The 26,019-nt window shown below is 43.3% G+C and overlaps 1 protein-coding gene across 13 annotated transcripts in view; it reads right to left on the bottom strand.

Annotated features, from left to right (window-relative positions):
- ppfibp2b (PPFIA binding protein 2b) overlaps nt 1-26,019 on the bottom strand; it is a 44,179-nt gene that overhangs the window by 13,938 nt on the left and 4,222 nt on the right. For 9 of the 13 annotated variants that reach the window (XM_057053301.1, XM_057053302.1, XM_057053304.1 and 6 more), the window contains exons 2-6: nt 20,091-20,193; nt 15,882-16,090; nt 5,992-6,078; nt 4,403-4,516; nt 555-704 (exon numbers count right to left, since the gene is read on the bottom strand). In XM_057053301.1, the coding sequence (XP_056909281.1) occupies nt 555-704; nt 4,403-4,516; nt 5,992-6,078; nt 15,882-16,090; nt 20,091-20,172 (642 nt within the window). In that variant the 5' untranslated portion in view covers nt 20,173-20,193. Of the gene's footprint in view, nt 1-554; nt 705-4,402; nt 4,517-5,178; nt 5,861-5,991; nt 6,079-9,978; nt 10,171-14,010; nt 14,132-15,881; nt 16,091-20,090; nt 20,194-26,019 lie in introns of those variants that run through there. The other 4 variants (XM_057053310.1, XM_057053314.1, XM_057053312.1 and 1 more) reach the window with 3 other exon arrangements.

Genomic DNA, 26,019 nt, shown 5'->3' with positions numbered 1-26,019 from the left:
TATTGATGTGCTGAAAATTTGAACCTTTGGCTGGTTCTGTCTTTCAGAGTCCATCAGAAGCAGCACTAGCCTCATGCTAACATTGAGTCTAGCTAAATAATCATCACGGTGGGTTAAACAGACCACTGTGAGCCGCTCTGTGATGCTTCATCCTTTAGGCCTTGTTAAAACAACCAAGTTTTGGTTTTCCAGCCACAACATTTTAGCTCTTTTAGTTAAAACAACCATGTTTTGGTTTTCCAGCCACATCATTTTAGCTCTTTTACTGCGAAGGAAAACTGCACAGAAACAAGGAACCATTTTACAACACTTTTCAGTACAATGTCTACAGTTTATAAGATGCTGCTGGATTGCAGTGGTTCTTCAAATTTAAATAAATAAATAATTAAATAGCTCATTGATGGAGGATCCAGGCAGGCGTCCCGCTGGACTGATGGACAAAGGTGACTGTAAAGACGCTGAAACCAGCAGCAGGACTGTATAAACACAGGCACGTGTAACTGGAGACATTTATGCAACAAAAATGCACCTTCCTGCCTATGGGGAATCCATACCTCTGCCTTTTTTTGATCCGTATCCACAGGCTCTGTTGGCTGGGAGTTGCTGTGCGTCTCCTCCATGCTGACCAACTTGAGCTTGAGGTAAGACACTTCGTCTATCAGATCCAGCTTCTGAGTCTCCAGAGAGGTCCGACTCATCAGCTCCTGGGGAAAACACAAGCTGTAAGTTGAGGAAACTCCGGTGAGCAACAGGTTGAAATCACACCTACAGCAAATGTGGATCAATGCCGAGCAGACGGAGCATGACGGTCCACTCCCAACAAGCTTTTTCCCACAGCAAGAGAGCAGACAATGCTGGAGGCCCAGACCCCACAAAGCTAAATATATACATGCTCACTCGTGTACACGGGCCAGTTCAGGGAGCTATTAATAAATCTGAGCTTCTTTGGTACGGTCAAATAGTTGAGAGGCTCAGAAAGCAAATGATGGCGAGTGTCCACGGAGAGGTTTTGCTCTCCGAATTACACAGAATCCACATCTGTGTGGGATTTGATCACATCACAGGCCTCCAAATCCCTGATTTCTGTTTACCCCCCGCCTCCCCAATCCTTTCAAAAGATTCGCCTTTTGACACATTTCATAAAAAGGAATTTATGAGTAATTGCAAAGCTAAATTAATCCAAACATTTCTCAAATTTACTTTAGGTGGTTTTTGGGAGCTTCATTTAATGAATGAATGAAGAAACTTTAAGCTACTTTGGTTGTGAGAGTGGAGTTGGTTTTATGTCCAATAGACTAAAACATACTGCTGTTTAAATTTAGGTTTAATCTCCCTTCATGTTGAGGAAATACAAGCTACAAGAACGTCCTCAATAAGGATCCAGGTCCTGTCATTTTGGATTGTACGCTTAGGTTATAAACTACAAACTACAAAGCATTTTATCGAGAAAACCAAAAAGAAAAAGCAACAAACAATAAAAAAAATACCTTGTCTTCGTATGGACTCACTGGCATCATACTTTCTCCTGCTTCTAACCCTAAAACCACGTCTTAACCCCCAAACACTCATTCTGGCCCTCCATACATTCCATGTACAACAGTGCCCACACATACACACGCATGCACGCACGCACGCACCCACGCACGCACAGCTTAGTTATGACAGCTGAGTGCCAGTTTGAAACCTTACACCAGTGTCACTTACAGCAGGATAAGCTGGAGTCTTTAGAAGTAATTAATCACAAGTCTTTGCTCATGGCACAAAGCTCAGCTGCCTGAAACTCCCTTTCTGCCACTTATGGGGGGCAACATGTGACAAATTGTCTCTTTGGCACTTGGATCTCTTTTAAACTCCACTGTGAAGCATCTGAAAGCAAGGCTGATTAACCAAATATTACTCAATATTCTGCACCGGATGAAACCAACTGTTCTGGAGAAGCAGCAGACGCCTGTTTTTATTCCTATTCCCTATTGGAGCGACTGATCTGGAGCACGCTACATGCTAAAAGGCAACAGCCCGCCACCGTGCTCCGCGCTCCACCGGCAAACATCTCCTATCACATCAGCTATTTGACCAGACAGCCATTAACTGGACACAAATGCTGGAACAAAAGCTGCACACAAGCACAAACAAATCCAATAAGACCACCAGACCTACAATAAATTCTCATATAGACAATCAGGAACAGCAGCATTTGGACAACACGAGTCTGTAAAAAAAAAAAAAATCCTATTCTTTTTGTCCTTTATCCACATATTTTACAAATAATGGATGATTTAAACGTGGTATAGTGTCCCTGTACGCTACTTATTAGACCACAGAGGAATATCAGATATAATGGAGAGGACTGAGGACACTAAACGGGGGGGTTTATTCCCCCGAAGCCCCCGGTGCTTGTGTGACATCCAGCCTGGCAGAATATTGAGAATAGCCACAAAAACAGATCAAATGTGTGGCCCTGGGCAGCAAAGTTGCTGCAGAATCTGGTAGTCACATCCAAACCTGGGTCACCTTCAAGCTGGGCTTTAGATAACTGAGCAATAATGCTGACCTTTGACCTCTGCATTTGCGTTATAGTTTAGGAATTAGTGTTTCACAGGATGTCAAATAGCCTGTTCTCAACAGAACGCTGTGGCACAACTTATTTATTCCTTTATACACACACACACACACACACACACACACACACACACACACGCAAACACACTGTGTTGAATGACATTAGAAGAAGAAGAAAATGTATTAAGTAGCGCATTTGCTGTCAAAGGCAACCCAATGGACAACACAAATGCAAGAATAAATGAAGCAACATACAGTTATTTAATAACATAGACAGAAATATGAAAGTGAGAAGAGGTGACGGGAGACTAGGCTGGAGACTGGTGGGGGCATTTTTAATGTGGTGAGGCAGGAACAGCATTTTTTGGGGTACAATAACTCATCAACTTGTCTGAGCTTGTCGTTGCGTTGATCCAGGGGAAGATAAGGAGATCAATGGAGGAGCAACTGAGCTGCCTTGGTGCATTTGGATGGAGTTGGAGCAGAGCCACTATGTGCTCTTATAAACAGAAGAATTTTAGCGTCAGTTCTTGGGCGGCCAGTGCAGGGCCCTAAGATTTGGGGCGACATTTATTGGACCTGGCCAGGATACAGCAGCAGTGTCCTGGATGAGTTGTAGATGTTGATACGATATGGTGGAAGTTAAGGCCAGTCTCAATGGTAGCACCAAGATTTGTATTTGATTTAAAAAAAAATGTCAGGCACAACGGCAGCGATTAAAAGCCACACGGTGGGTTCCAGAGAGCAGGACAACAGTACCTCACACAGCCACATAATTCAGACAATCAAGGAGAAACATGTCAAGTTGTGCAATCTGAGCGGTTCTCAGCCCTGGTATGATGAGCAGATATCACAATTGTGCCTGATGTCACTCTGCATCTGCTAGCTTAAGCATCGGTAAGCTAACTGATGCTCTCTACAAGAGAGAAGATGTCCTTCTTCTAAATTTGGACAAACCTGAGGTCATTGTTGGTCCTAAACTCCTCAGGAATAAATGAGCTAGTCACATTTCTCCTCTGTAGTTTGCTTGATTGGAATCTCTGGAAGCTCTGACCTGAAACCATATTTCTTCTCCAGTGAACACTCGCCTCTCGTCACTGGCTGCATCATATCTGGAGAAGCACACAGCCTCATACTGTCCTCTCAGAATGCTGCTTTACTTGTGGTTAACTGCATCTTAAGGAGGAGACTAGGTAGTAGAGCTTTCAGCCATCAGCCCCCTGCTGGGAAGCCTCCAGGGACGGGAGGAAAACTTTCTTTTAGAAAGGTCATAGTCAGTAAATCTATACCTACGGTCATTAATGCAGACATTCATAGCTAGAGAAGGGTCGTCTATCATTTAGCATTATCTTAGTTATGCTGCTAGTTCTGCCCTGCTTCAGAATCATGGTCCGGGGACAGGTCTCTTTCTCCTTCTGTCTCCCCATTTCCAGCCATCAGCAGGAGGGACCCCCCCTCCATGTGGGCCTGGTCCTGTTCAAGGTTTCTTCCTGTTTGAAGTGATGTTCTCCTGCCACTGCTGCTTGTTTTTAATGTAACAGACTCTATATAAATAAAGTTGAATTGAATAGGCTTCACGACCTCTCTGTAGGACTACAAACTGATGGTTTGAGAGGTCCAGGCTGGTAACCGGGCCAGGTCAACGAGCCTCACCGGATCAGCGGGTTTAAGTGCAAGAGAAGAATATGTGCGGCTCACATTAACAACCTGGCTGTGCAGAGCATCGTGCAGGCCGCACCAGAAGAATGTGGAAAGAGCAAAGAGCACCACGAGCCACAAAGAAGGCAGAAAAGAGTGGGCATCACGTGGAGATTGTTTCCCCGTGGGTGCGCTTGTGTGTCACCTGTTGCAGCATCTCCTCGGTGGAGGCCAGTTTCTGCCGATGTTCCTCCAGAGAACTTTCCAGGTCTTTGATCTTCTCTCCCTGTGCTTCTACTTGGTCGGTCAGGATGCTCACCTGAAGGGAGACATAGGGTTGACCTCAGCAGAGGGAGAGCATGAAACTATGGTGCAAAAGGAAATATAAAACATTCACGTCCTGCTAAATGTGTGTGTTTACATCCAAGAGTTTCATATCCGAATTTATTGAAGAATTTTTGTGCATCTCTGGTTTGTGCAATCAAGTTTTTGGGACAAAATATGGGTATTAATCAATAAAGTACCAGCATTTATAAATGCACAGTGCTGGAATTAAATAAATCTATTTTAGACGTAATCTTTTCTACAAACTTACCCACACTCATACACACCAGCATACCACTTCTCCACAACACACAACTACTCAGCAGGCTTTTACTCTGGAATGCAACACACATTCTCAATAACCTCTCAACAACCCTTGACAACTCATTCCCAGCATCACACCTTTATCCCACTGGAAAAAGTCTCCTGCAATGTCTCTACATGTCCCAAAATCCAGATTATTAAAGAAGTGAGACAAAATGTGTGAGTCGTCTGTAAAAGACTGAGCAGATAACTCATCTAACACTGTGGCTGATGAATGAAAACGCATGTGAATGAGTTACACGTGCGCGTTTGGCACATGAAATGAATGCCTGACAAAATGTCCTCTAAAATAAGGGTGTAGAAAACACACAAAGCTCCCCCACAAAGACTCACCTCCCATATGTGACTTATGAATGAAAATGTCCTGCCGAGCGCGTCCGCAGGGAAGAAGCTAGCAAGCAGGAAATATGCTAACCCGCTGAAGCAGGACAAAAGTGAGAGGACGGCAGGTGAAACCTAGGAGAACCTATCCTGTGAACATTCGGTTAAACCTCCTGATGGGAAAAAATTCAGCCACTGGGAGGATCAGCCAATCACAGAGAGCCTTACATGAGGAATGTGGAAGAAGTAGGTGTGTGTGTGTGTGTGAGATAGGACTTTGATGAACTTTAGTTTCCTTCAGCGGGTGGTGAAGCATCTCGATAAAGAGCTGGCTTCAGCACCATAGACGCGTACAAGACACAGCGCGTGCCCGCCGATCAGCGCTTTTGGAATGGTGATTTCCGCCATGAGGAATGTGCGGGAGCGCCGCGAGGACCACGAGTGCGTGACGGAGCTGTGAGTCAAAATGCAGCGAGAGCCGAATCACTGGAGATGTATAATCATCCGTTCCGTTCCAGGACGAGAGGCGCAGCAACAGTTGCCAGGAAACACGTGCTCAGACAGTCCACAAGTGTCCAGGCATGTTTGTTGTGGAAATAACAGGATCCAACTAAAGCACAAAGATTACGGGCTTGAACCTGAGCCATTTATCCAGACTGGCAGCGAAACCCTCCAGGCATTCTCTGACATGGATCCAGCTAATTGAATTAGAAATGCCAAAAATTTGGAGGGAATTTATAGAACTTTTCTCAGTGAACTGTTGCTTGATGCTTTAAACAGTTGTCGCACACATGGGAAATGATGTGCAGATGAAAAGGTTCGGACCTGCAGGACCAGAGACTCTTTATCCCCTTCTAGGCGGAGCAGGCGGTCTTGGTAGCTTTCATTGTTGGTTGGAGAACACAGGTTGACCTGGTTGAAGGAGCACAAGAAGAGAAATCAGAAACCCTCAGAAGTGCATGTTTGTGTGTAGAAGTTACAGACTTCACAGACAAGTGTTTGGCTAATATTTGTCGCCGTTTCTGACTCGTTTTCCCATGAAAAACAAGGAAAGCCGCAGAAAGTGTGAGACGAGCAAGGATGAAGTCCTGACAGTTGCTGTTTTCACTGTGAAAACATTCATCTCAAATTGGACTTCTCTTAAAAGTTCTATGGATGCGTTAACCGGATTCACATTTGTTGAGGCGCGCTGCTGCTCCCGCTTTTACCAAAATATTGCTGAACGTTGGCAAAAAAAACCTGATAGCTAAAAATGTGTTCTGATAACTGGCTGAAGATGAATGATTATCGTTACGTTTCACTGCGTCTTTTCATTTAGTTTCTCCTCCCTGAGGTCCATGCAGAGCTCCGGCATGGAAACAAGAGTTCTTTCAAAGGTTCCTTAGTGAAGCTGTCAATAGGATGATTTAATGATCCGGCATGAGCCTGAATCATGCTGGGCTGGACTGGTCTGAGCTGAGCTGGTGACTAACTTCTGCATGAACAGATGACGGATTATTCTCTGTGCACATGTTGGAAGATCATGAGGCCTATTGGATTCATATTTAACCCGGTATAGCACCTTACGAGAAGTTCTGGTTTCACGGGAACACAACAGGCTGGGGCAAAGAAACCGCTACGTTAGAATATTTTTGCAACTCGGGAAGCGAGAGAATGAAAATGAGGCAGCAACGTTGAGGAAATTATGGAGTCAGCTCAGTTTCCCTTTGCCCCCAGATTATCCCATCTTTATAGGCGCTGCTGACTCCTCAGCTAGCTGCCATTACCAGGAAAACAACGTTATTCATCCGCGGAGCCTGGGTGGGATTACAGGCTGGATTCTGCTCCTCTTAACTCCACAGACGAGTAAAAAGTGCTTGCTCCCACATCATCTTCCTTCCGTTCCAGCTAATCGGATACTTTGTGGATTCAACAGTAATGCTGCCATGCTAACATGGCTAACATAGTCAGCGAGAGAGTGTAAAAGTAACATCAGGCTCGTTCATTTTAGCACACCAATAGATCCGATATTTAAATGCATCATATTATCAGGATTGGCTACCAATGTCTACTCATTGAAGACATAAAAAAGAGTTTCAGTGGGAAGGCATTATTCATTATCCAGGGGTGCACTGCAGAGGTGCCTTTGAGCAAGGTACTGAAATGCTCGTAGCACCTGTGGAGGACAGCTGACTCGCTCTGAGACCTTTATGAAGCTGCATGTGCTCAAAGTAAGTTGTGTGTGTCCCCTCTGGGGATGAATAAAGTATATTTCTATACTGAAAACACCACGTTGAGCATCTGCAACCGTGAAATGAAACATAAACTCACCATCTGAAGCAACTTTCACAAGTGTTGGAGGAATGTCAGCCTCAAAAGATTTAGTAAACAAGAGGGAGGATAAGAGCGGGTTGTTACATATGGTATAACGTATGCAAAGTTAGAAAATATCCAGTAGATTATATCGTACATAACTACCAGAAATAACTGGACTAAAGCTGAAATTGAACTGACCACGATCATGTCGGTTTAAGTAGCTGGCGTAAATCTAAATAGAAGGAAATCCTCTGGATCCAGCTCGCAGCCGTTTAAAGTGTAGCTGAAACCCTGATAAACAGTCTGATGGCCCGAAAAGGAGGATAAAGTAAACACTGAATTGCCTCTGTGAGCACGGTGGTGGTCTTCTTGCTTTCATCACAATGACCCAGCCCCCCCCCCAAGGAAAAATGTAAACATCTGGATTTTTTTTTTTTTGTTCACTGCAACTCTAATTGTTACTATGGGAGACTGACTATAAACAGCACAGGCTTTAGCAAAACTTATTCTGAAAACCTTATTCTGTTAAGGCATCTTTCGGGTAAACTCTATGTGACCACCTGACCTGAAAATCAGCCTAAAATCTGCTAAAATCAGCCTAAAATCTGCTAAAATCAGCCTAAAATCAGCTAAAATCAGCCTGTAATACTTGACAATAAATAGCTGAGACCATATTAAAGCTCGTAATGAAGTCAGCACAGGAAGAGGTGAAATCATAAAACAGGAAAAAGTAACAGCTCAGACTGGGCGGAACTCCTGATGCATGACAACATCTGTGACATCAGACTTTCAACAAATGTCATAAATGACATTTTGCAACTCTTAAAATAAAGACTACCCCCCAAAAAAATCCAAACTAATAAAATAGTGTTTAATAGCATGCGAACAGGACATTCAAATGAGATTATAGTCCAGAATCCTGTCAGAACCAAATAAAGAACAGTTTAAATAAACTTATAATTACCACAATAATCAACAAGTGGAAAAAAACTCCCAAAACATGGTCATTAAAGTCAACCGTGAAAGCGAGAATGGCAGAAGGAATGATCATTGAAGGAAAGATCAGGTTATAAGTTGTCAGGAAGTCGCCTAAAGATGGACAACAACACCGACAAGCAGCCATTTCTGACCCAAATGGTCCAGTAATGGAACCCTAACGGACAACTGTCCCCATACAGAAACAAGACTGAAAACAGGTCCAGAGACGGTTTAACTCCTGCTGAATCTGAGAAAAGAGTGCAGGAATATTGTGGGGAGGGGGCCCATGGAAAGGTCAGCACATTTCTGCTATAATTCCACCCAGATATTTTCTACTATAACTCAACAATAGATTGTTTTGTCTGTCGGTTCCACTCGCTGAGTGGGGGGAAAGAATTCCAAATGTGAAACTCCCGCCCAGGTTTTATGGCTAGATGGAGCATTTCCTGCTTTCTGTTGTCATCTTTCTTTGATTTTGCTGCTCCGTTCAGTCAGTCAGCTCTTGCTACCAACAATTCTATCAGTTTTCCACCTGATTTGTCCCACAACACATTTATCACAGCAATGGCAACATTAATCTAGATACTCCACAAGAAATACCGCTGTTGTCATTTGAATACTTTAATTCGAGTGTCCTGGCGTCTGTCCCATGGGATGGATGCATTTGGACCGTTTTCATCACGTGATTCGACTGACAGCTGGCCGAGGAGTTCCTTCTCTCCTAAATAAACAGAAACCGGCCTGAATGTGCAGCTAGGAGGACAGTTTTGGGTCATTTTTTCCAATGGCAGGAAACGCGTGTTTATACATTCCTCATTATGGGCTGACTTGATTTGGTCGTCGGCTCTTCAAGCCACTGGATTGTCTTGAATCCACTTTAAAAGACGGCCAATTAACTGCTGTACACTAGTCGGAATTCTTTCATTCAGTGTTAAGAACGACCCGATGCTTTTATTTTATTTATCGCCATGAAAGCTACATTTATTGTGGATATTTGCACTTCTTAGAGCATAAAGGTGTGCAGGACTGATTATTTAGAGCGGCTGTAAAGTTCAATATTTGCCTAAAAGGTAGGGCAGACTACGACAAAGGGAAAGGACGGCCATTATGGACCTTTTCCCACCAAAAGCATCACCTCGGACAGAAAGGGAGGAAGATGGAGATTTCTAGACGGAGTTTTAAAGCATCTGCGTGACTTCGAGGCCACACAAACACTTGGTTAAGTTCAGCCAACTCAGATGCTCCTTTGTGAAGCAAAATCAGCTGATAGGTAAAATCTTATAACACCGATCTTGTGATGCACTCTTCCAAACACACATTCACACACACACACACAAGCATGCAGTGTAAGAAGTTAAGATTGCAGCCCAGCTCTTGAGCCAGAGAAAATTACAATTAAATTAAACGAAAATAAGACAACAAGAATGAGCTTGAGCTGGAACAACAAGCAGCAGACGGTTGATTTGTTTCCTCTACTACGAAGACAAACATGCACTTCGGTCTAACAGGAAGAACGCGACGCCACCGATCCGCGCTCACCTTTTTGAGCCAAGAAAAGTGTCTGTAGATGTCAATGGAAGCGTCCATGCTCCCGGCCCATCACAGCCCGCACTGGACGGAGGAGGCTGCAGCAGCATGTGAGCGCTGTCACGGAAGTGGGTGTGAGTGAGACTCTGTGTGTGTGTGTGTGTGTGTGTACGTGTGTGTGTGTATGAGACTATGATGTTCACAGCTGTGAAGGAGGAGGAGGAGGAGGAGGAGAGGGGGTGTTTTACGATCTCTGCTGGGACGCCCCCCCAACCCCCCCCCCCTCCTATTTTGTTACCACCTCTCTCTTTTTCTACTACTCATTTAACCTTCTAATGCTTTCACACTTTCCACTGTCGTGGCATCGTCATTTCATTTTTTTTAACTAACCTCTTATTAATCACTTCTTTTAGCCATTTTCCACTTCTCACTCTCTTTTCCTCTTTCTCGCTGGCGTCTGAAAGCCGAATGGTGGAGCCCAGAAAAGGGGAGTGGTGGGAGGTTTCAGCAACTTCTCTGTCTGGCTACGTTTCAGCTCAGTTTTTTTTACTTGAAATGTCTCTCTTTGGAAATTTAAGCACTTGATCCGCACAAAAACACAATTTTATCATGTCAAAACAAGTCAGAGACAAATACGAGTGTGGACGCAAATCGGGAAACAGGACTAAAGGTAGAAATTAAATTTGCTTTTCAGAGTTCTTAGTCTCAAGTGGGTCAAATAAGCAGTTTCATTCAGAACTTTCTGGAAGATCAATAGTCACAAATAAAGTTTACAAATAAAGTAAAAAAAGCGGGCAACGAAGACAGAAAGGGGACGAGAGCTTTGTGTCGTGAAGCAGCTGCCTCAGTCAGGCACACGAACAAAGCAGTAACAGGCTGTGATGTCAGTACAAACACAAGCCCTGCCAGATAACCCCCCCCCAACACACACCCACACACACTCTCTCTCCCTCCTCAGAAAACTCCTAAACATTGAAGTGAAATGCCCTCTCTTCTCTCTCTAGTCTTTACCTCGGACATTCATTTTCTTTGTTGCTTCTTTTCTTCATGTTTGTAGCCGGTAGCTCAGGATTTTCTCGTCCAGTCTGCAGAAGCGTGCTGTCACCAAAGGGGGAAGGGGGGTCGTTTATCTGAATGGCAGGGCCATGTAAACACACACGTACATACACAAACGTGCACGCACAGCTGTTTCACAACGCAACACAGGCCTTAGATAGAAAGGCAGCATTTCAAGCAGCGTGTGAGATCTCGCGCTGTGTTGGGTAGAAAATACACACAATGCATATGGCAGCGGTATCAGCGGACTGCCATATACAGTATGATCTGGATGGTCCATCGAAGACCGAGGACCAGAGACTGGGTGTGGGTCTGCCATTTATGACGCCAGCTGGAACCAGATCAGTTCCTGTTGGAACACACCAGTTCTCAGGTCTGCTTAGTATTACGTGTAGAACCTAAGTGGAACCACATGGCCCCAGTATGAGAAGAAAATGTAGGTGTACTGTATTATTTCTAAAAAAAACCCATAAAAACCCTCCCGGACCGTCAGAAAATGACAGAGAGCGAGCGCGATGCAAACAACCCACAGCTGAGTGAGACCTGCTGGTCTGACGGGGGAAAAGTGCAGCTCATCAATAATCAGCCAAATCCTCGTGGATTGGAGGTTATCAAAGGCAAAAACAGCCACATTGCAAATGTGAAATTGACAGCGAAGGAATGGTTATTAGCAGGAAGTTGATAACATTAGCAAAAACTGGATGTACTGTGGAAATTTCATAAAATTGATTGTCTGTGGCACGAAAGAGTGAGGAGTAAGCTCGTTAAATCAAGACACACAATTTAGACCCAGTTTCAGCGTGTTAGTTGGTGCCAGTGTGGGCTTATTCGCCCCAAAATTTTAAACATTTTTGTTTGGGTCACACTGATCCAGTCAGGTGTGGCTACCTTCCGTCTGAGCCCGCAGTTTTGAACTCTATAAAGCTCTTCAAGGACTGAAGTCGAGCCGGGTTTCCTGCCCTACCTGGCAGAAAACGCTTCCGCCAAGGTGGGCGGGATCCCAGGTGAAAGAGACGTCTGCCTGGGATGATTGAAAATGGAGAGTTTTCTGTTGGAGAGAAAACCCGTTTTTTTCTTTGGCCCGTGAGGATTTGGGCACCGCTGCTGTGGAGTGACGGGCACCAAAAAGTGAAGTAGATTTCTAGAACTGTCACTCCTAAAAAGTGTTGCATGTCCTCTCTGTTACTTGCCCAACGTGACAACACCTCTCTTCCCTTCTCCGTGTAGCTGCTGCCTCTTGGATCCAACCTCAGAAACACACAATGTAGACCAACTTTTAAAGTGTGTTGAGGAAATGGAGCCTCGGACGTCTTCTAATTTCATAATAAGAGGACCCGGGTCGTCTTGTTTGGGCCCCAGTGATGCTGCCAGTGTTCACGCCGACACAGGTTTCTTTAAATAAATATTTGAAATCGATGGTTTTAAGCTTGATGCTGCCTTTTAATATTATAGCGATTAGCGTTTTTGCTTTTACTTTTTACCTACGATACATTCAAAGTTATTACAACTTCCTGCCAATAACACACTCGTGATGCTTCCTGTGTTTACGCATGTTGCCCCCCCCCCCCGGCTGGAATGACGCCCACGGGGTGCAGAATAATTGCAGAGAATGAGTGCCTTTGATCCCGTCCCTTCTACTGAGCAGAAAGGAGGAAGAAGAAGGGCCAAAGAGACATGTGACCAGGGTTATATTGAGCAGCAAGTATTTCATCTGTCCTAATTTAAGGATTTGCTGCAGCATCACGGTCCCCCATTTTGTTGCAGCTTTGTGTAAGAACCAATAACCTAATGGTTACCCCAGCTAAACTCCAGGGATTAAAGTAAGTTCCAGAAGGACATCTGTCCCAGCAGAACCAATCTGGGCTTTCTTTGGAGAGGTGTCAGTCGCAGGGACAGGGAGACCGGTCAGGATTAAGGGACACCTAATCACAATGTGCTAGACAAGAACCTGAGCACTTAGGAACACAGAATGGGCCGAAGGTGGTTCTCCTCCTGATGAGACAATGACCCCAAGCACAAAGGTGAGACGACACAGGAGTGTCCTTCAGCCGGCCTTCCAGAGCCCTGACATCTCTATAAACAGGAAAATGGCTGTCCACCAACTGGCCCAATCTGACAACAACCTGAGAGGATCTGCTGAGAAGAATGCCAGAACATCCCCATATCCAGGTGACCAAAGCTTGTGACATCATGTCCAAGAAGAGTGTAACTGCTGCCAAAGGTGCTTCAGCTTGGCTCTGAGGACAGGCTCAAATCCGCTGACCTCATGAGGAGACAAGATGTGACAGTTCTTAACTCATTTAAGCCTCTCTCAAAGTGATTTATATGGTCTTTTATAGACTTTTAGAGCTCCTCTTCAGCTTTATTAGGCGGTGGAAAATCAAACATGTCAGCAAACTCTGAGTCCCACCTGAAGGTTACCTATAAATGACTGGAATAATCAAACTTAAATATAATGTTGAAATTAAGGATTTATCAATATGTATTAGGTACATTAGCTTATTAATGCTATTAATTTTTGTGATGCAATTATGCATTTCAATGTGTTGAATATTTGAACTGTAATCAACACTTTTTTAAGCCACAGTGTTGATTTTGTGTTATTGTTAGCAACGTGTTGATATTTTCCAATAAAATGTTCCCACCCGAACAAAACATTAACTTAGCCTGAGATTCATGAACCCAAAATGAATGCCAAAAAAGAAAGAAGGAAGGTACGGAGGAGCGGTGCTGCATGCAACATGTGAGACATCTGCTGTTCAGAAGCTGCTAAACTGGAAAATAACGAGCTGTTTCCTTTCTCAGCGGCTGCGTGCAGAAAACAGCAACATCTGCAGGACAACGCTCGGCAGCAGCCGCCGCCGCGCTGCTGCCTGCTGAGGAAGTTCAGCAGAGTCACACCATCCTTAAGGAAGCAAACCCGCTAAACAGCAAGGAAAACACAAGCCTGTCAACTTCTTACGACGTGTCTGAGCAGTCCGAACATACCTCATCAGTCCTGAACGGTCACTTGCGCTCCACAACGGCGAAAAAAAAAACAGAGAGAAGGAAAGGAGAAGGAGGGAGGAAGAGAGTGAAACTAGTGGGGGCTGCAGGACACAGAGAGAATGTGAACTAGCAAGCTCGGCGCAGGAAGCCGATAGAAGTCCTTTTCTAATGGTGTCTCTGAGGAACACTTGATGGAACCCGTCCCAGACCGTCCCCCTTCGGTGTAGAACCACCAACAAATGTGGGATCAGTGGCACAAAGGCTGCAGTTCGTATCCGATGTGACTAAAAGTAACCTAAAAGGAATCTTGTTTGCTTCTTTACAGGACAAAATCCATATATATTACCAAATATGGAAATAAAATTACAAAAAGCATCCACCAAATTATATACCTATTATATATTATAAGATGAGATTAGAGCCTATTTCAGCCTCATTCTGTGACAAAGCAAAGCTAAATTCTCTCTGTCGGACCTTTTAGCAGCCCTTCATAATGAGTACAATCATGAGGAAATCCATTTTAAACACATTTATTGAGCACAGCATCAACTGGGATCGACCCGTAGATCAGCCTTCTATTTATTATAGTCACTAAATCTTCAGCAAAGTTTTTTGCTAATTAAATTGCTTTAGTAATTGCAAACACCTAAAAATGTGTTTTTACTTGAAAAACCGTGAACCACAAGCTTTGCTCCAGTTATTGAGATCCCGTTGTACAGCCTTCTGCAAATCAATCCCAATTTTTGATCACAGATCCTTTGAAATCTTTTTCTGTGAGCCACGCTTCTATTCTTGTGAACTCAAAGCTCAGAAAGTAGCTTTAGCCACACCTCCAGCCACCGTTCTTAACATGACACCTGCGAACACCTCACTCCTATTAGCTTCACCAACGAGGGTTTATTCACTTGTCCCACTAACTGTGTGAAGGTTTCATGATGGTTCTCAACAAAAACCAAAAGATCAGAAGCTTTGTGCATTATTTTAGACACATTTTCCAATACCCTTGACTTAGATGACAATCGGCTCCCATTTCAGGACCAATGAATGCAGAAATCTACCTTCCAAAGCCTGATTTTCATACCACTCTGTCCTCTCAACCTGAAACAGATGGTTCTTTGGATAACGTGTTGCACATTTGACTACAGTCAAAATTCATAACCTCACCATGAATGCACTTATATAACTTGTGGCACACTAGGCAAAACAGACGCCCACATACACACCCACACACACACCCCCCCACACACACACAATCAGTATGATCGCCCAGTGCAATTTCTAGCCCAGCTGTGCATTCTCAAAGGACAGTGTGAATATTCAGGCATGTGTAAATTTAAAAATAGTTCAGTTTTTTTTACGTTCTGCAGTCCTGCTCACCTTTGCACGTCAATCATGCGAAGAGCATCACTGTTTAATTTGTCTGATAACCTATTTGGAGCTTGAGCACTCAAATGTATTTTTTTCCCCCATTAATTTGGTAAATTAACAATTTGTGCCACCCATTTATATTTTAAAAACACAAAGCGTTTGCAGTCGCATTTACATACAAGGACAGCTGAAACTGGGCACGTAAAACCAAATACTCAGCCGCTGATTGCGAAACTGCTGCATATATGACTGGCAGCGCCACTCGAGCGGTCACAACAAGCTTTGCATGAAGGACACAATTCCTCCTATTTAAAGGGAATATCGAGTTGGTGGAAACCGCTCATGCGGAAATGACCTCACAGAGTTTTGATGTAATTCTTTCTGACTGCTGCTGAAATCCCCACACACAAATGGCGACAACAGGAAATGGATAAATGGCAGCAACTCCAGTAGATTTGACGACAGGTTGGTGAACAGAGCAGAATTCAAACATTAATGCTCACCTCTCTGTTCTGCAGCCAGTTGATGAGTGCCTGCGTGGTCTCTGAAGGCAGCTGAGCTCTGAGGCTCTCTCTCTCCTCCTGGTTGGGCTGAAGCTCCAAGGCAAGTTTCAGGTCTTCAGCTAACTGAACAACTTGCAGGGGAGCCGCGCCGACAGGGGAACCCACGTGATACATGCTGTTGGAATACTCCACTGCAGCCGCCTTGGAGCCTGGGGTGCAGCAGAGAGACAGAAGAAACAATCAGCAGATGGTCTGCAAGGAGACCCCAGAAAAAGCATTTAAATAAGATACAATATCTTTCTTTGCAGGATGCCAGCAACAGTTTTGGAGGCTGCCATCTTCTGCTCGGAGTGTCACCAGACTCGGTGCCTCTCAATCTGACCAACAAGGCACAGAGCAGATCAGCCAGAGGTTCACCCATAAGAACCCAAGTGTCACAGATGTTTCCACTGCTGGAGAAACTTCTTTAACAGGCCTAACAGAGTCCCCACTCCAGGATGAGCACTTAGATGAGGCCTGAATAACTCCTGGGTAGGGCTTAAGGTTTACTCAGTGCCCATTGGAACAACCTAGAGCACCGTGTGATGCGGAACCCAGCAGACAAGGAGCATCAGCCCGACAACGCGACACAACCCAACAAGCGCTGTTTAATTACCATCTATTACCAGACTGATGTGTACACAGATTCAGTTTGCATGTTCTCCTCCTTTGTCGTTGTGTTCTTTACTATTATTTTTGCTTTTGGCGGCTCGCTCAGGTGGCGTCACATTCAAAACTGACGCACGATTACGGGGCAACCGAAACCTGTGACGTCGCCAAGAGGTCCTACCCCCACAGTGGAGACACGACCGCCGAGGTGCACGCGTGAGTGGAATGGCCCCCAGTATTTACCAGGAACTCCAGCAGTGGAAATGCACCAAACTTTCCTAAACCAGATAAGGTTATCTGGTTTTATGTTTGATCATAACTCATGTGTCCATATAGAAAAAAAATCTGTGATCAGGTGACAATGATATGAGTGTGACTGGAAGTGATCTTCCAAAAGGTGGTATCACCTGTGCACAAAAGGTTCCAACGGTTTCTTCATGCCCAGAAAGAGGAGAGGAACAAAGAGCCCCCGAAGGGTGCAGAGGTCAGAACGACTGAAATGAACACGGCTCATTCACAGATCACAAGCAAACGTGGCAGATCAGAACTTTGGGGTTAAATAAATGTAAACTTTACAGCATATGTTGGTGAAAAAAGACAATAACTATGAGTCAAAACCTTCAGTTCCTGGGAACCTTTTTATCTCCATTCCTAATCGTCCTGATGGAGCCTACAGGGGGTGCACTGAAATAAGGACTCTAGCGACATTCTTCAAAGGTGAATGGATTTTTTATAGTGTGTGTGTGGCTGACAGTAAGTCTCACCGTGACCGATTAGAGTCCTTGAATATGACTACTCGGTCAATTTCAGCTTGATGAATGAACAGATTTACAGCCAGTTGCTTTATTGAGGCCACACAGGTTAAAGATACGTTTTCCTTATGAGCTTTAAGTCTACAAATAAAATGATCTACAATGGCGGCACATGACTTGATACATTCAGGATTGTTTTATTTGATCCAAGCAGCTTTATTATTATGACTTTCTGCAAATACAACGTGAAACCAACAATGAGAGAGGGAGCGTAATCGCATCTAATCAGCAGTGAATATAAAAATTAGCAATTAAAAATCAACCAAAATGCAAATACTAGCAAAGGAAAACATTACATCATACCCGGTGCAGCTCGTGTAACCCGTCTTGTTTAATATGGATATCACACCTACACTGAGACTGTTCCAGTGGACGTACCAGATGCTTTAGCACAGCTGCTAATTTTTGAACACCACTGGCTTCTCTAAAAACACAGAATAATCAACAGTAAGAAATTAGACAACAGGAATAATAATAATAATAATAATAATAATAATAATAATAATAATAATAATAATAATAATAATAATAATGAAGTCTGGATTTACACACGTGGACAATGCTGTTCTGTTTTTAGCTCTTTTGAGCCCCTCTGTTTAAAGCATGTGCATTAGTCTCCAGTTTTAAGTTATTTTGGCTGTAAATTTAGCTCAAGAAATTACAGCCACCACAAAATGGCACCCTCCGTGCACTATCCTGGGCCCAAAACATGAACGATGAAATAAATGCACTGAAGCAAAGTATAAAAGTTTTTCCAAAATTTACATGTGAGATACTATCAAGAAAATGTAAACTATATACACATTAGTAATAGCACAGTGCTTATATCTTAAAATTCTAGCATAAATTACTTTGACGTTGTCAAGGATTAATAATATGATGTTTGAGGTGGTGTTTCATTACAAACGTGTAATAATTAGATATTTCAGCTCATGATAAAAAGTCTTTTAACTAATCAGGATAAACGATCAAGACTCTGAATGCACAAAGTGGATAGCAAAGATTAACACTGACACTGCACTAATATCACGATGATGCTTTGCTTTATGTTAAAAAACAGAACAAGAGCATTGAGAATTTAGACAGAGAACTCGCGCAAGGATGTTTGGGACAAAAGGACATATGAAAATATTATTTATGCTGTCAACAGCTGTACAGCACCACCTCCATTATCACCGCTTGGATTAATGTCCATGCACAAGATTAGGGCTTATCAGAGAAAAAAAAACACACATATTTTGAGACTATAAAGAGCATTTAAACACCAGAGAGGCGTCTCAGATGCACCTTTAGGGACAGAGATGAGCTGATTCTCTGCTGCATCCTTCTCATTTATGGCCCAAAAGGGCAGGCTTGATATTAACAGGTTTTAATGTAAAAGAGCTTCTGCTCTTTAAACCCAGCAGAGCAGCAACATACTGTAATATGTGATCTGCAGGTGTGTTTTTAAAATCATCAAATCATTACAGGAGCGATTTCAGGTCGGTGGTGATATTATAGCTTAAAAAAAACACACAAGCATCGGTGTTTTCCACATCGTTCCAATGAGAGCCTCAAGGGCCACAGCATTGTCACAACAGAGAAGTGCAGACGGGGCTCAAGGATGGGATGTATTCTCGATCACATCACAAAAATGCTATTATCCGAGACATTAACCAGCAGAGAGCACTCTCTCGCGATCCCACAAGAGTACGAACAACGTATCTAAATTCTGCCGATAAGTGTGTCTAATTTCCTTGTTAATGACCAGCTCATATCATTGGTAATGGGATTTTTTTTAATGTACTTCTATTTGTGGTGGTGACTGAGAGCTGGAAGAGTGGACTCAGACCACTTGATAAGGGTGGTGTTATTTGGGCAGAGTTAGCTTCTGGTGTAATAATGCTCCATGTGCACAATGCACTTTTGTGCTACGACATTTTCAAAGATATTTATATGAATTTCCTCATTCTGGTCTTTTCCAGTAATCCCCACACATAAGAACATCTTTTTATCTGTTGCGGTGATAGGATAATGTTCAATAATGGGCTGCACTTTTTTTTTTTTAAGTGTTGCAGCTTTTCCGACATATTAACTCAGCCTGCCTTGCAGAGTTGCGACCACAACTTAGTGCCAACGTCTTTCCTTACGTCGCCGCAAAGTGCTTTATCCAAGACAGATAGGTCATGATTGTAAAGCTCCCCACTTTGGGTTGATCCAAAGGTCAATAGAAACATTTGTTCTCTTGGACTTCACGGACTGTTTCATTTATTTGTTCTCAACAAAAGGCAGGAATACTCACGTATAATGTAGCATTAATTTCAACGATGCTACGACAGCGCATCTGTAGCCACCCTTGACCGCCTAATCTGCTTTGAATCACAAGTCAGTATTCACCCCTTCACACTCGCCTCCACACCGGTGACGGGGAATAACTCACAGGGTGCAGCTTGCTCATTCGGAATACACAATCACACACAGTTATGCACCAAAGATGCAGATTCAGGAGCTATTTAGGATTCATTATTACGCTCAAGCACACTAAGACATCCTTTTGGGGGCCCAGAATCAAACCAATGACCTCCGTATCACTTGATCTGCTTAGTTCAGTGCGGAAGTATAGCTTTGTAAGAGATTACGCCTCTGAGAGGTGATCCATGTGTGTGTTAGCCCCACTAAGCCCTGTGTTATTAAGCATTATGCGTGTAGTTTAACATGGAGTTACTTCCAGCATCTCTTTTGAATGACATTGAGGCTTTTCTGCTCTTACCTGCAATGATGTCGTCCATCTGCTCCAGGGCTGCCTCCAGCATTTGGCTGGCCTCCGTTTCCACAGTGACGGCGGGAAGCATTGGGTCTAGTTCTTTCTAAATCTGCGAAGGAAAAGAAAACAGAATACTCGGGTCATTTTAAATAATGCAAAACACTGCGTTGACCGGGAGTGAAACTTTAAAACTCACATCAAGTGGGTGATCACACCCCCTGGGCTCTATGTAAAAAATAATAATTTTTAAAAATGTGGACTCTTCAGCAATATCAGATTCCTGAATTCCATCAGGGCTCAAAACAAACTAGACGATTCTTAGTTTGGTTATTTGTAAATTAGTAACGATGAGCCAATTAATAAGGTGCCACAGTCGCAGCTGCTGTTTAGATTATTTAACTATTGTATTATTTTAAAGCAGGTTTAATAATATGCCCACAGAGCCCCTAATTTTTCATCCATGCATGTCTCTTATCTTGGGAAAACACCTCTGCAGGCCACAATGCAACTACACACGCAGCTCGGAACACGAACACATAAACTGGAGTTTCACAAACACTTTTAATTCATCGGAGCCGGATTAAGTTTTCACAGCCGCCTCTGGCTGCTCTTCCATCTCTGCCACCCGGGGTTCCTGCTTTTCCCTGCACCCTCCTCCTCCTCGCTCCTGTCATCCCTCTTATTCCTGACACTCATTCCTTCCCTGCCATCTCTCCTTCAAGGCTTTGGCTCCTCTGTCATGCTGTCATGCTACATTACAAGCAAATAGACATCAACATGCGGAAATCAAGGGGAAGGCCGGTGATGTAATCTGCTGCCAGCCTGGGAGCGCATGCCCCACCAACACCCCACCCCTCACCCTCATTCCCGCAGAGCTGCCCAATGCTCATCTACATTAGCACCAACGTTTGTAGCCAGGACTCATCCAAACAGCTGACACATCTGATCTGCAAAACATGCTTTCCAAAAGCCTTATAGTAGCACACAGCCACCGACCTGCTGCTGTCATGTTTTCCCACTGTTGGGTCATAACAAGAATTTTGGTGATCTACAGAATGATGTGCAAGCATGTTTGGCAAAAGCCCAATACACCGTCCGGGCAGAAGATTAGCACTTATGCTACATCGAAACGCTTTTCTACCGCTACAGCCCAGACTCATCGAGGGATGGACTCCAAATGGACCCCCAAAGTTACCGTCTTGTTTGAGCCAACACATCTCCAGAACCTCAATGAGATCTGGGAAACATGGAGTCCAAGTCAACACCTCAGACTTGTGCCTGTGCTCCTCAAACAATGCTACCACTGTTGCTTTGTGAAAGGGTGCCATTTCCAGAAAGGGCTGCAACAATCCTTATGTAGGTGGTGTCAAAGTAAGATCCACATACAGTAGATGGTGGACCCAATCCTTGCTTCTTCCCATAGTGGACCCTGGTGCTATGTGTTCCCCAGTTAAGTGACACACCCACCTATCATTCTATGGGATGAAAATAAAAACGTGAGTCATCATCAACATCTTATAAGTTCCGGTTGCCAGTCTTGCTGCAAGGATGGTTGCGCAATTTTTGGACTAACAGACGGCGATGGTGTCATAGCAACAGAACAACTCAGTTGGAGAGAAATGGCCCAATATTGGACCTTGTTCGCAGTCAACTCCATCATTGTCTTTGCATCGAGGGCGTGGGTACACCTACAGTACCTGTGTGAGTGAGTCAGGAGTGTCTGCAAACACAGAAGCTGTCCAGTTTTATTTAAGAAAACTGTAACTTCTCTGTTCGCATTAACATATATTGCATTTATTTGTGTACTGAACTAACATCTCACAAAACATCCGTAGCTGGGAAGCAAAAGGTGCTTAGACTGCAGAAGATCCTCATTCTTGCAACACCAACTGGTGCTTTCAACAAAGATAAGAGCTCAGTGTCCACCGCGGGAAGACAGAACGCTTGCACTAGTGTCTGCTGCATCAGCCATCAGCACCATGCTTCACTTCATCACCATCACCAGACCTCCATCCAGCAGCACTGATCACTTCACTCCACGTCAATGAGCTGAATTGGTCCTGAGCCAACGGAGGATGAAGGCGGAGGATGCTTCTGTAAACAACTTTTCTTTTCATTAGGCTCCGCGGCCTGTTTGTTACGCTCATTGAGTTGCTGTTTTCTACGACTGTGGGGCGGGTCATCGTGACAAATGAATACTGCTGCGAGCACGTGAGGAGAGCAGGACCGCTGATGAGCTCTGCCGTCATTTCTTAACTTGACATGAGACATTTAACCACACAATAAAGCCTTTTGCCGTAAGCCAAAGGTTATAAATAAGACAAAAGGTGCGTCCTCTTCCGTGCAAAGCTGAAGACTGCGAATGACCAGCAGCTAAGCTTTAAAGTGAAACAGATTTGCAGAAGGAGGAATGGCCTCAGATGCAGCTCGTCAGCCACGGAAGCATGTGCTGCGTTGCACATTCGCTGTAAAAAAAAAAAAAGTGCTGCCGCAGCTAGATAAGCGGAAATGTTACGACTAACTTCTGCAGTGGCGTCCTGATGGGAGCACTCATGAGGTGTAAATAATGGACCAGATTTACGTTTTGATGATTACAACCATCGTTCTACTGCAGATGCTGCAATGTAATGATAAATATGATGATAAGTAAAAGCACAGCAGCGATATCAATCAACATCGGTATAGAGTTAAATTCTAGCATCACACCAAATAATCGTGGACTATCATAGAACCGGATGAGGGAGGCTTATGGCAGTGGGTATAATGTGATCTGTGAACTGTGGCTGATGCATAGCTGCTGGGTGAGCAGGAACATATACGTAGCTTCACGTGACTCAGCAGCGAACTATCTGTGCTGCTCGGCCATTATTGCCTTTCATTTCTTCTCTTTCCTTATCCCCGCAAAAGTGCATTTGGTTCAATTCTGCTAAGCTCTCTTCTGAAAAAAACAGGGCCCTTTCTGTTCCTTCCACATATTATCTAATCCTTTTCTGCATGTAGTCTCTGCGCTCTTCTTGGGTCAGTTCAGCGACTCGCCTTCCCATGCCTACTGTAATCCATTTTGCCTTGAGAGTGAGGGTAATGAACCATAACACAAAACAACACATGACTTCCAGTCAGTGATGATCATGAGGCTCACGGACAGTAATGTGAATAGTCAAACATCAGTTTTAATCTTTATGCCCTGAAAAGACCGCATCTGTCCTCTTATGCTATAATTCTAACAGTCATAATAAGAGGATAAATTAATCAGATAGGAAACAGCAAATAACATGTGATCATTTCTTCCATTTCTTGCTCTTAAAAGTAATTTTTATTACCGTTAACAATGACATTGAAAGCTGTACGGATGAATTAAATAAGGTATGACCAGAAACGCTGGATTTGGAAGCGTGCTTGGAAGTTTAACCCGACCTACTTCCACCTTTAGACAGTTGGGACACAGCTGTTATAGAACACACATTCACACCAAGCAGGTAACCAGCACTGCCACATTCTTGTGAAATGAGCCTGGTAGCATCATAAACATGACAACATGCCCATTGGCAGCAACACCTACTATTAGTAGAATAATAGGTCATAAAAGGGCCGCGTGTAGATTCCCCTGTTAAAACCACGTACACTAGGCCTTTTTTTGGGGGGGAGGGGGGATCAATAATCAAATAGTGTTTATAAAAGGGAGAGGAAATGCTCAGAAACTTGTCTGTGCATGTGTGCACGGACAGCCAAACCACCTGACCTGTTTCCCAGTCGAAAGTAGAATGACAGGTTAGGGTTCACGGAATATAGTTTTGCTTGTGTGAATTTGAAGTAATTCAACTCTAAATCCCATTTGCCTTTTTAAAGAATTGATTTTATTTCATTTTGTTGAGTTTATTTCCATTTTGACGAGAGAAACATCAGTAAATAACAAGGGTTAAAGTGTCAGTGCAGCAATGAGGGAAAGTAAGAACAATCTGCATTCAAAAATTGTTTACAAGTAAATCTAGTAAATATTAAGACTTAGTGCAAGTTTAGCAGCTAAAAAACTGCAGTTTAAAGACAGTTACCTAAAGAATATATAATAATGTGGTTCAGAATTATAACACATTATTTTGCGACTGGGAATCATGTCAAGGAAATGTCAAACAGAACCCTTCTGACAGATTTATAAATGTGTAATTTTATAGTACTTGTTATATCACATGTCACTCTTTTACTGTTATATGAAGCTTGACTTTGTTTATTCTAAATCCCTTTCTACTTTGCTTCTTGCATAGCGCAGCATAATTTTGAATTAATGATTTTGAAGCTACAAATGTTCTTTGTTTGCCCTTCACCGCCTCCTTGATTATAAAAATAAGGAACTCACAGGAAACCGAAGCAGGTGAAGCAGACCTTTCGTGATCAAAGTCGGCAAGTTTAGCTGAATTACTGAATTCTCTGACAGAATCAGAAGGTCAGGAACATCAAAAGATTCTATTATATACACACTGCATATGCAGATGCCCCCAAAAACTAGTCGCCGTTATGCAAAAGTGTCACGCAACAACTGTGGGAAGACGCTGGCGTACCTGCACAAGAGCCCGCGCAGACACGGGGAGAACATGTGAACTCCTGAGGGGGATGAATCAATGTGTGACGTATTAAAAGGGTCGTGGCGAGCGGCGGCAGAATGCGGCCATTGTTTCCACGGTGGGAAAAACCAAAAACTTACAAAAGGTTCAAGTATTAGGACAAGCCAGTCAGAACGGGAAATGCATGTGGTCATTCATGGCTGTGAAAATCAAGTTAACCATTAATAATGATGGTTGTGTGTCTGTGTGTGCATAGGTGTGTGTGTGTTTAGTGTTTCTCCTCATTTGGCTTAGCCTGTTTGGATTAGTGTCACCAGCTTGAGGCCAGACCTATGCTCCCCGGGCCCTCCTGTCAGACAGCGTAAAGACAACTCTCTGTGTGTGCGTGTGTGTGGGTGTGTAAACTTGTATGGAGACCCCTTTTTACACTGATTGACCCCTGAAGAAGAAATGAGCATGTTTTCGATTACCTAGATAGGATTTTTACAAGAATTTACGCATTTGAGGGGGAAGACGCCTCTCACTTGACCCCAAAGTTTAGGGTCAGTGTTTTGCACATCCACACACGTGACACATCTGAGCCAGGGTGCATCTGCAAGCTAGCTTATTACATTTCTACTACAATAGTTCAAAACTAGAGCACAACACATTACCAAGATTTATTTATTTTTAGCCAGGTAAATAAATTCCTGGTAATAAATGTTCTCCTGGGGATGTCAAAGGAAAAGGGACCATTGTCTAATAAAGTAAACATGTAAAGACATGTTAGTTCTTGATAGGATGGAGAAATGACTCAGCAAAGTCACACAACAACAGACCATTATAGTATTCAGTCCATTACAGGCCCGTAGAATTCCCCTTTCTCCAACCAACCAGTGGTTCAGAAGAAAATAACCATGAATTATTTCAGGACAGTCCAAATTAAACATGATTTTGTCTTTACAAAGCAAAATTTTGTTTTTTCTGTGGCCTCGATGGGTCCGGAGCAGTATCGTCCAAGAACTCATCAGAAGGACTGGAACAACACTGCAATAACATAATACTGGGACATCCATTCATTCAGTTCATTCATTCATTCAGTTCATTTATTTACATTTCTATAGTCTTATATTTTATATTTATATTGTATTTTTAATTTATTCTATTTTATTTCTTATTTTATTCTATTTTTATTATTTTTAATATCTTAAACAGTGCTGTACGTTTCTTTGGGGAGATGCTAATTTCCCTAATGGACAGCCCCTAAAGGGACCAATAAAGTACCCTGATTCTGATTCTGATTCTGATACCCGTTGAAGACAGTCACAAGCTCATGAGACAGCTAAAACTAACCAGTCAGCTGGGAACAGAGAAATGCTCCGATAATACAACGATATCCT

Source organism: Takifugu flavidus, chromosome 13, assembly GCF_003711565.1.
Source record: "Takifugu flavidus isolate HTHZ2018 chromosome 13, ASM371156v2, whole genome shotgun sequence".
In the NCBI taxonomy this organism is placed as follows: domain Eukaryota; kingdom Metazoa; phylum Chordata; class Actinopteri; order Tetraodontiformes; family Tetraodontidae; genus Takifugu; species Takifugu flavidus.
The sequence above is the reverse complement of the archived record's forward strand: the minus strand, read 5'-3'. Positions and strand labels throughout refer to the sequence as shown.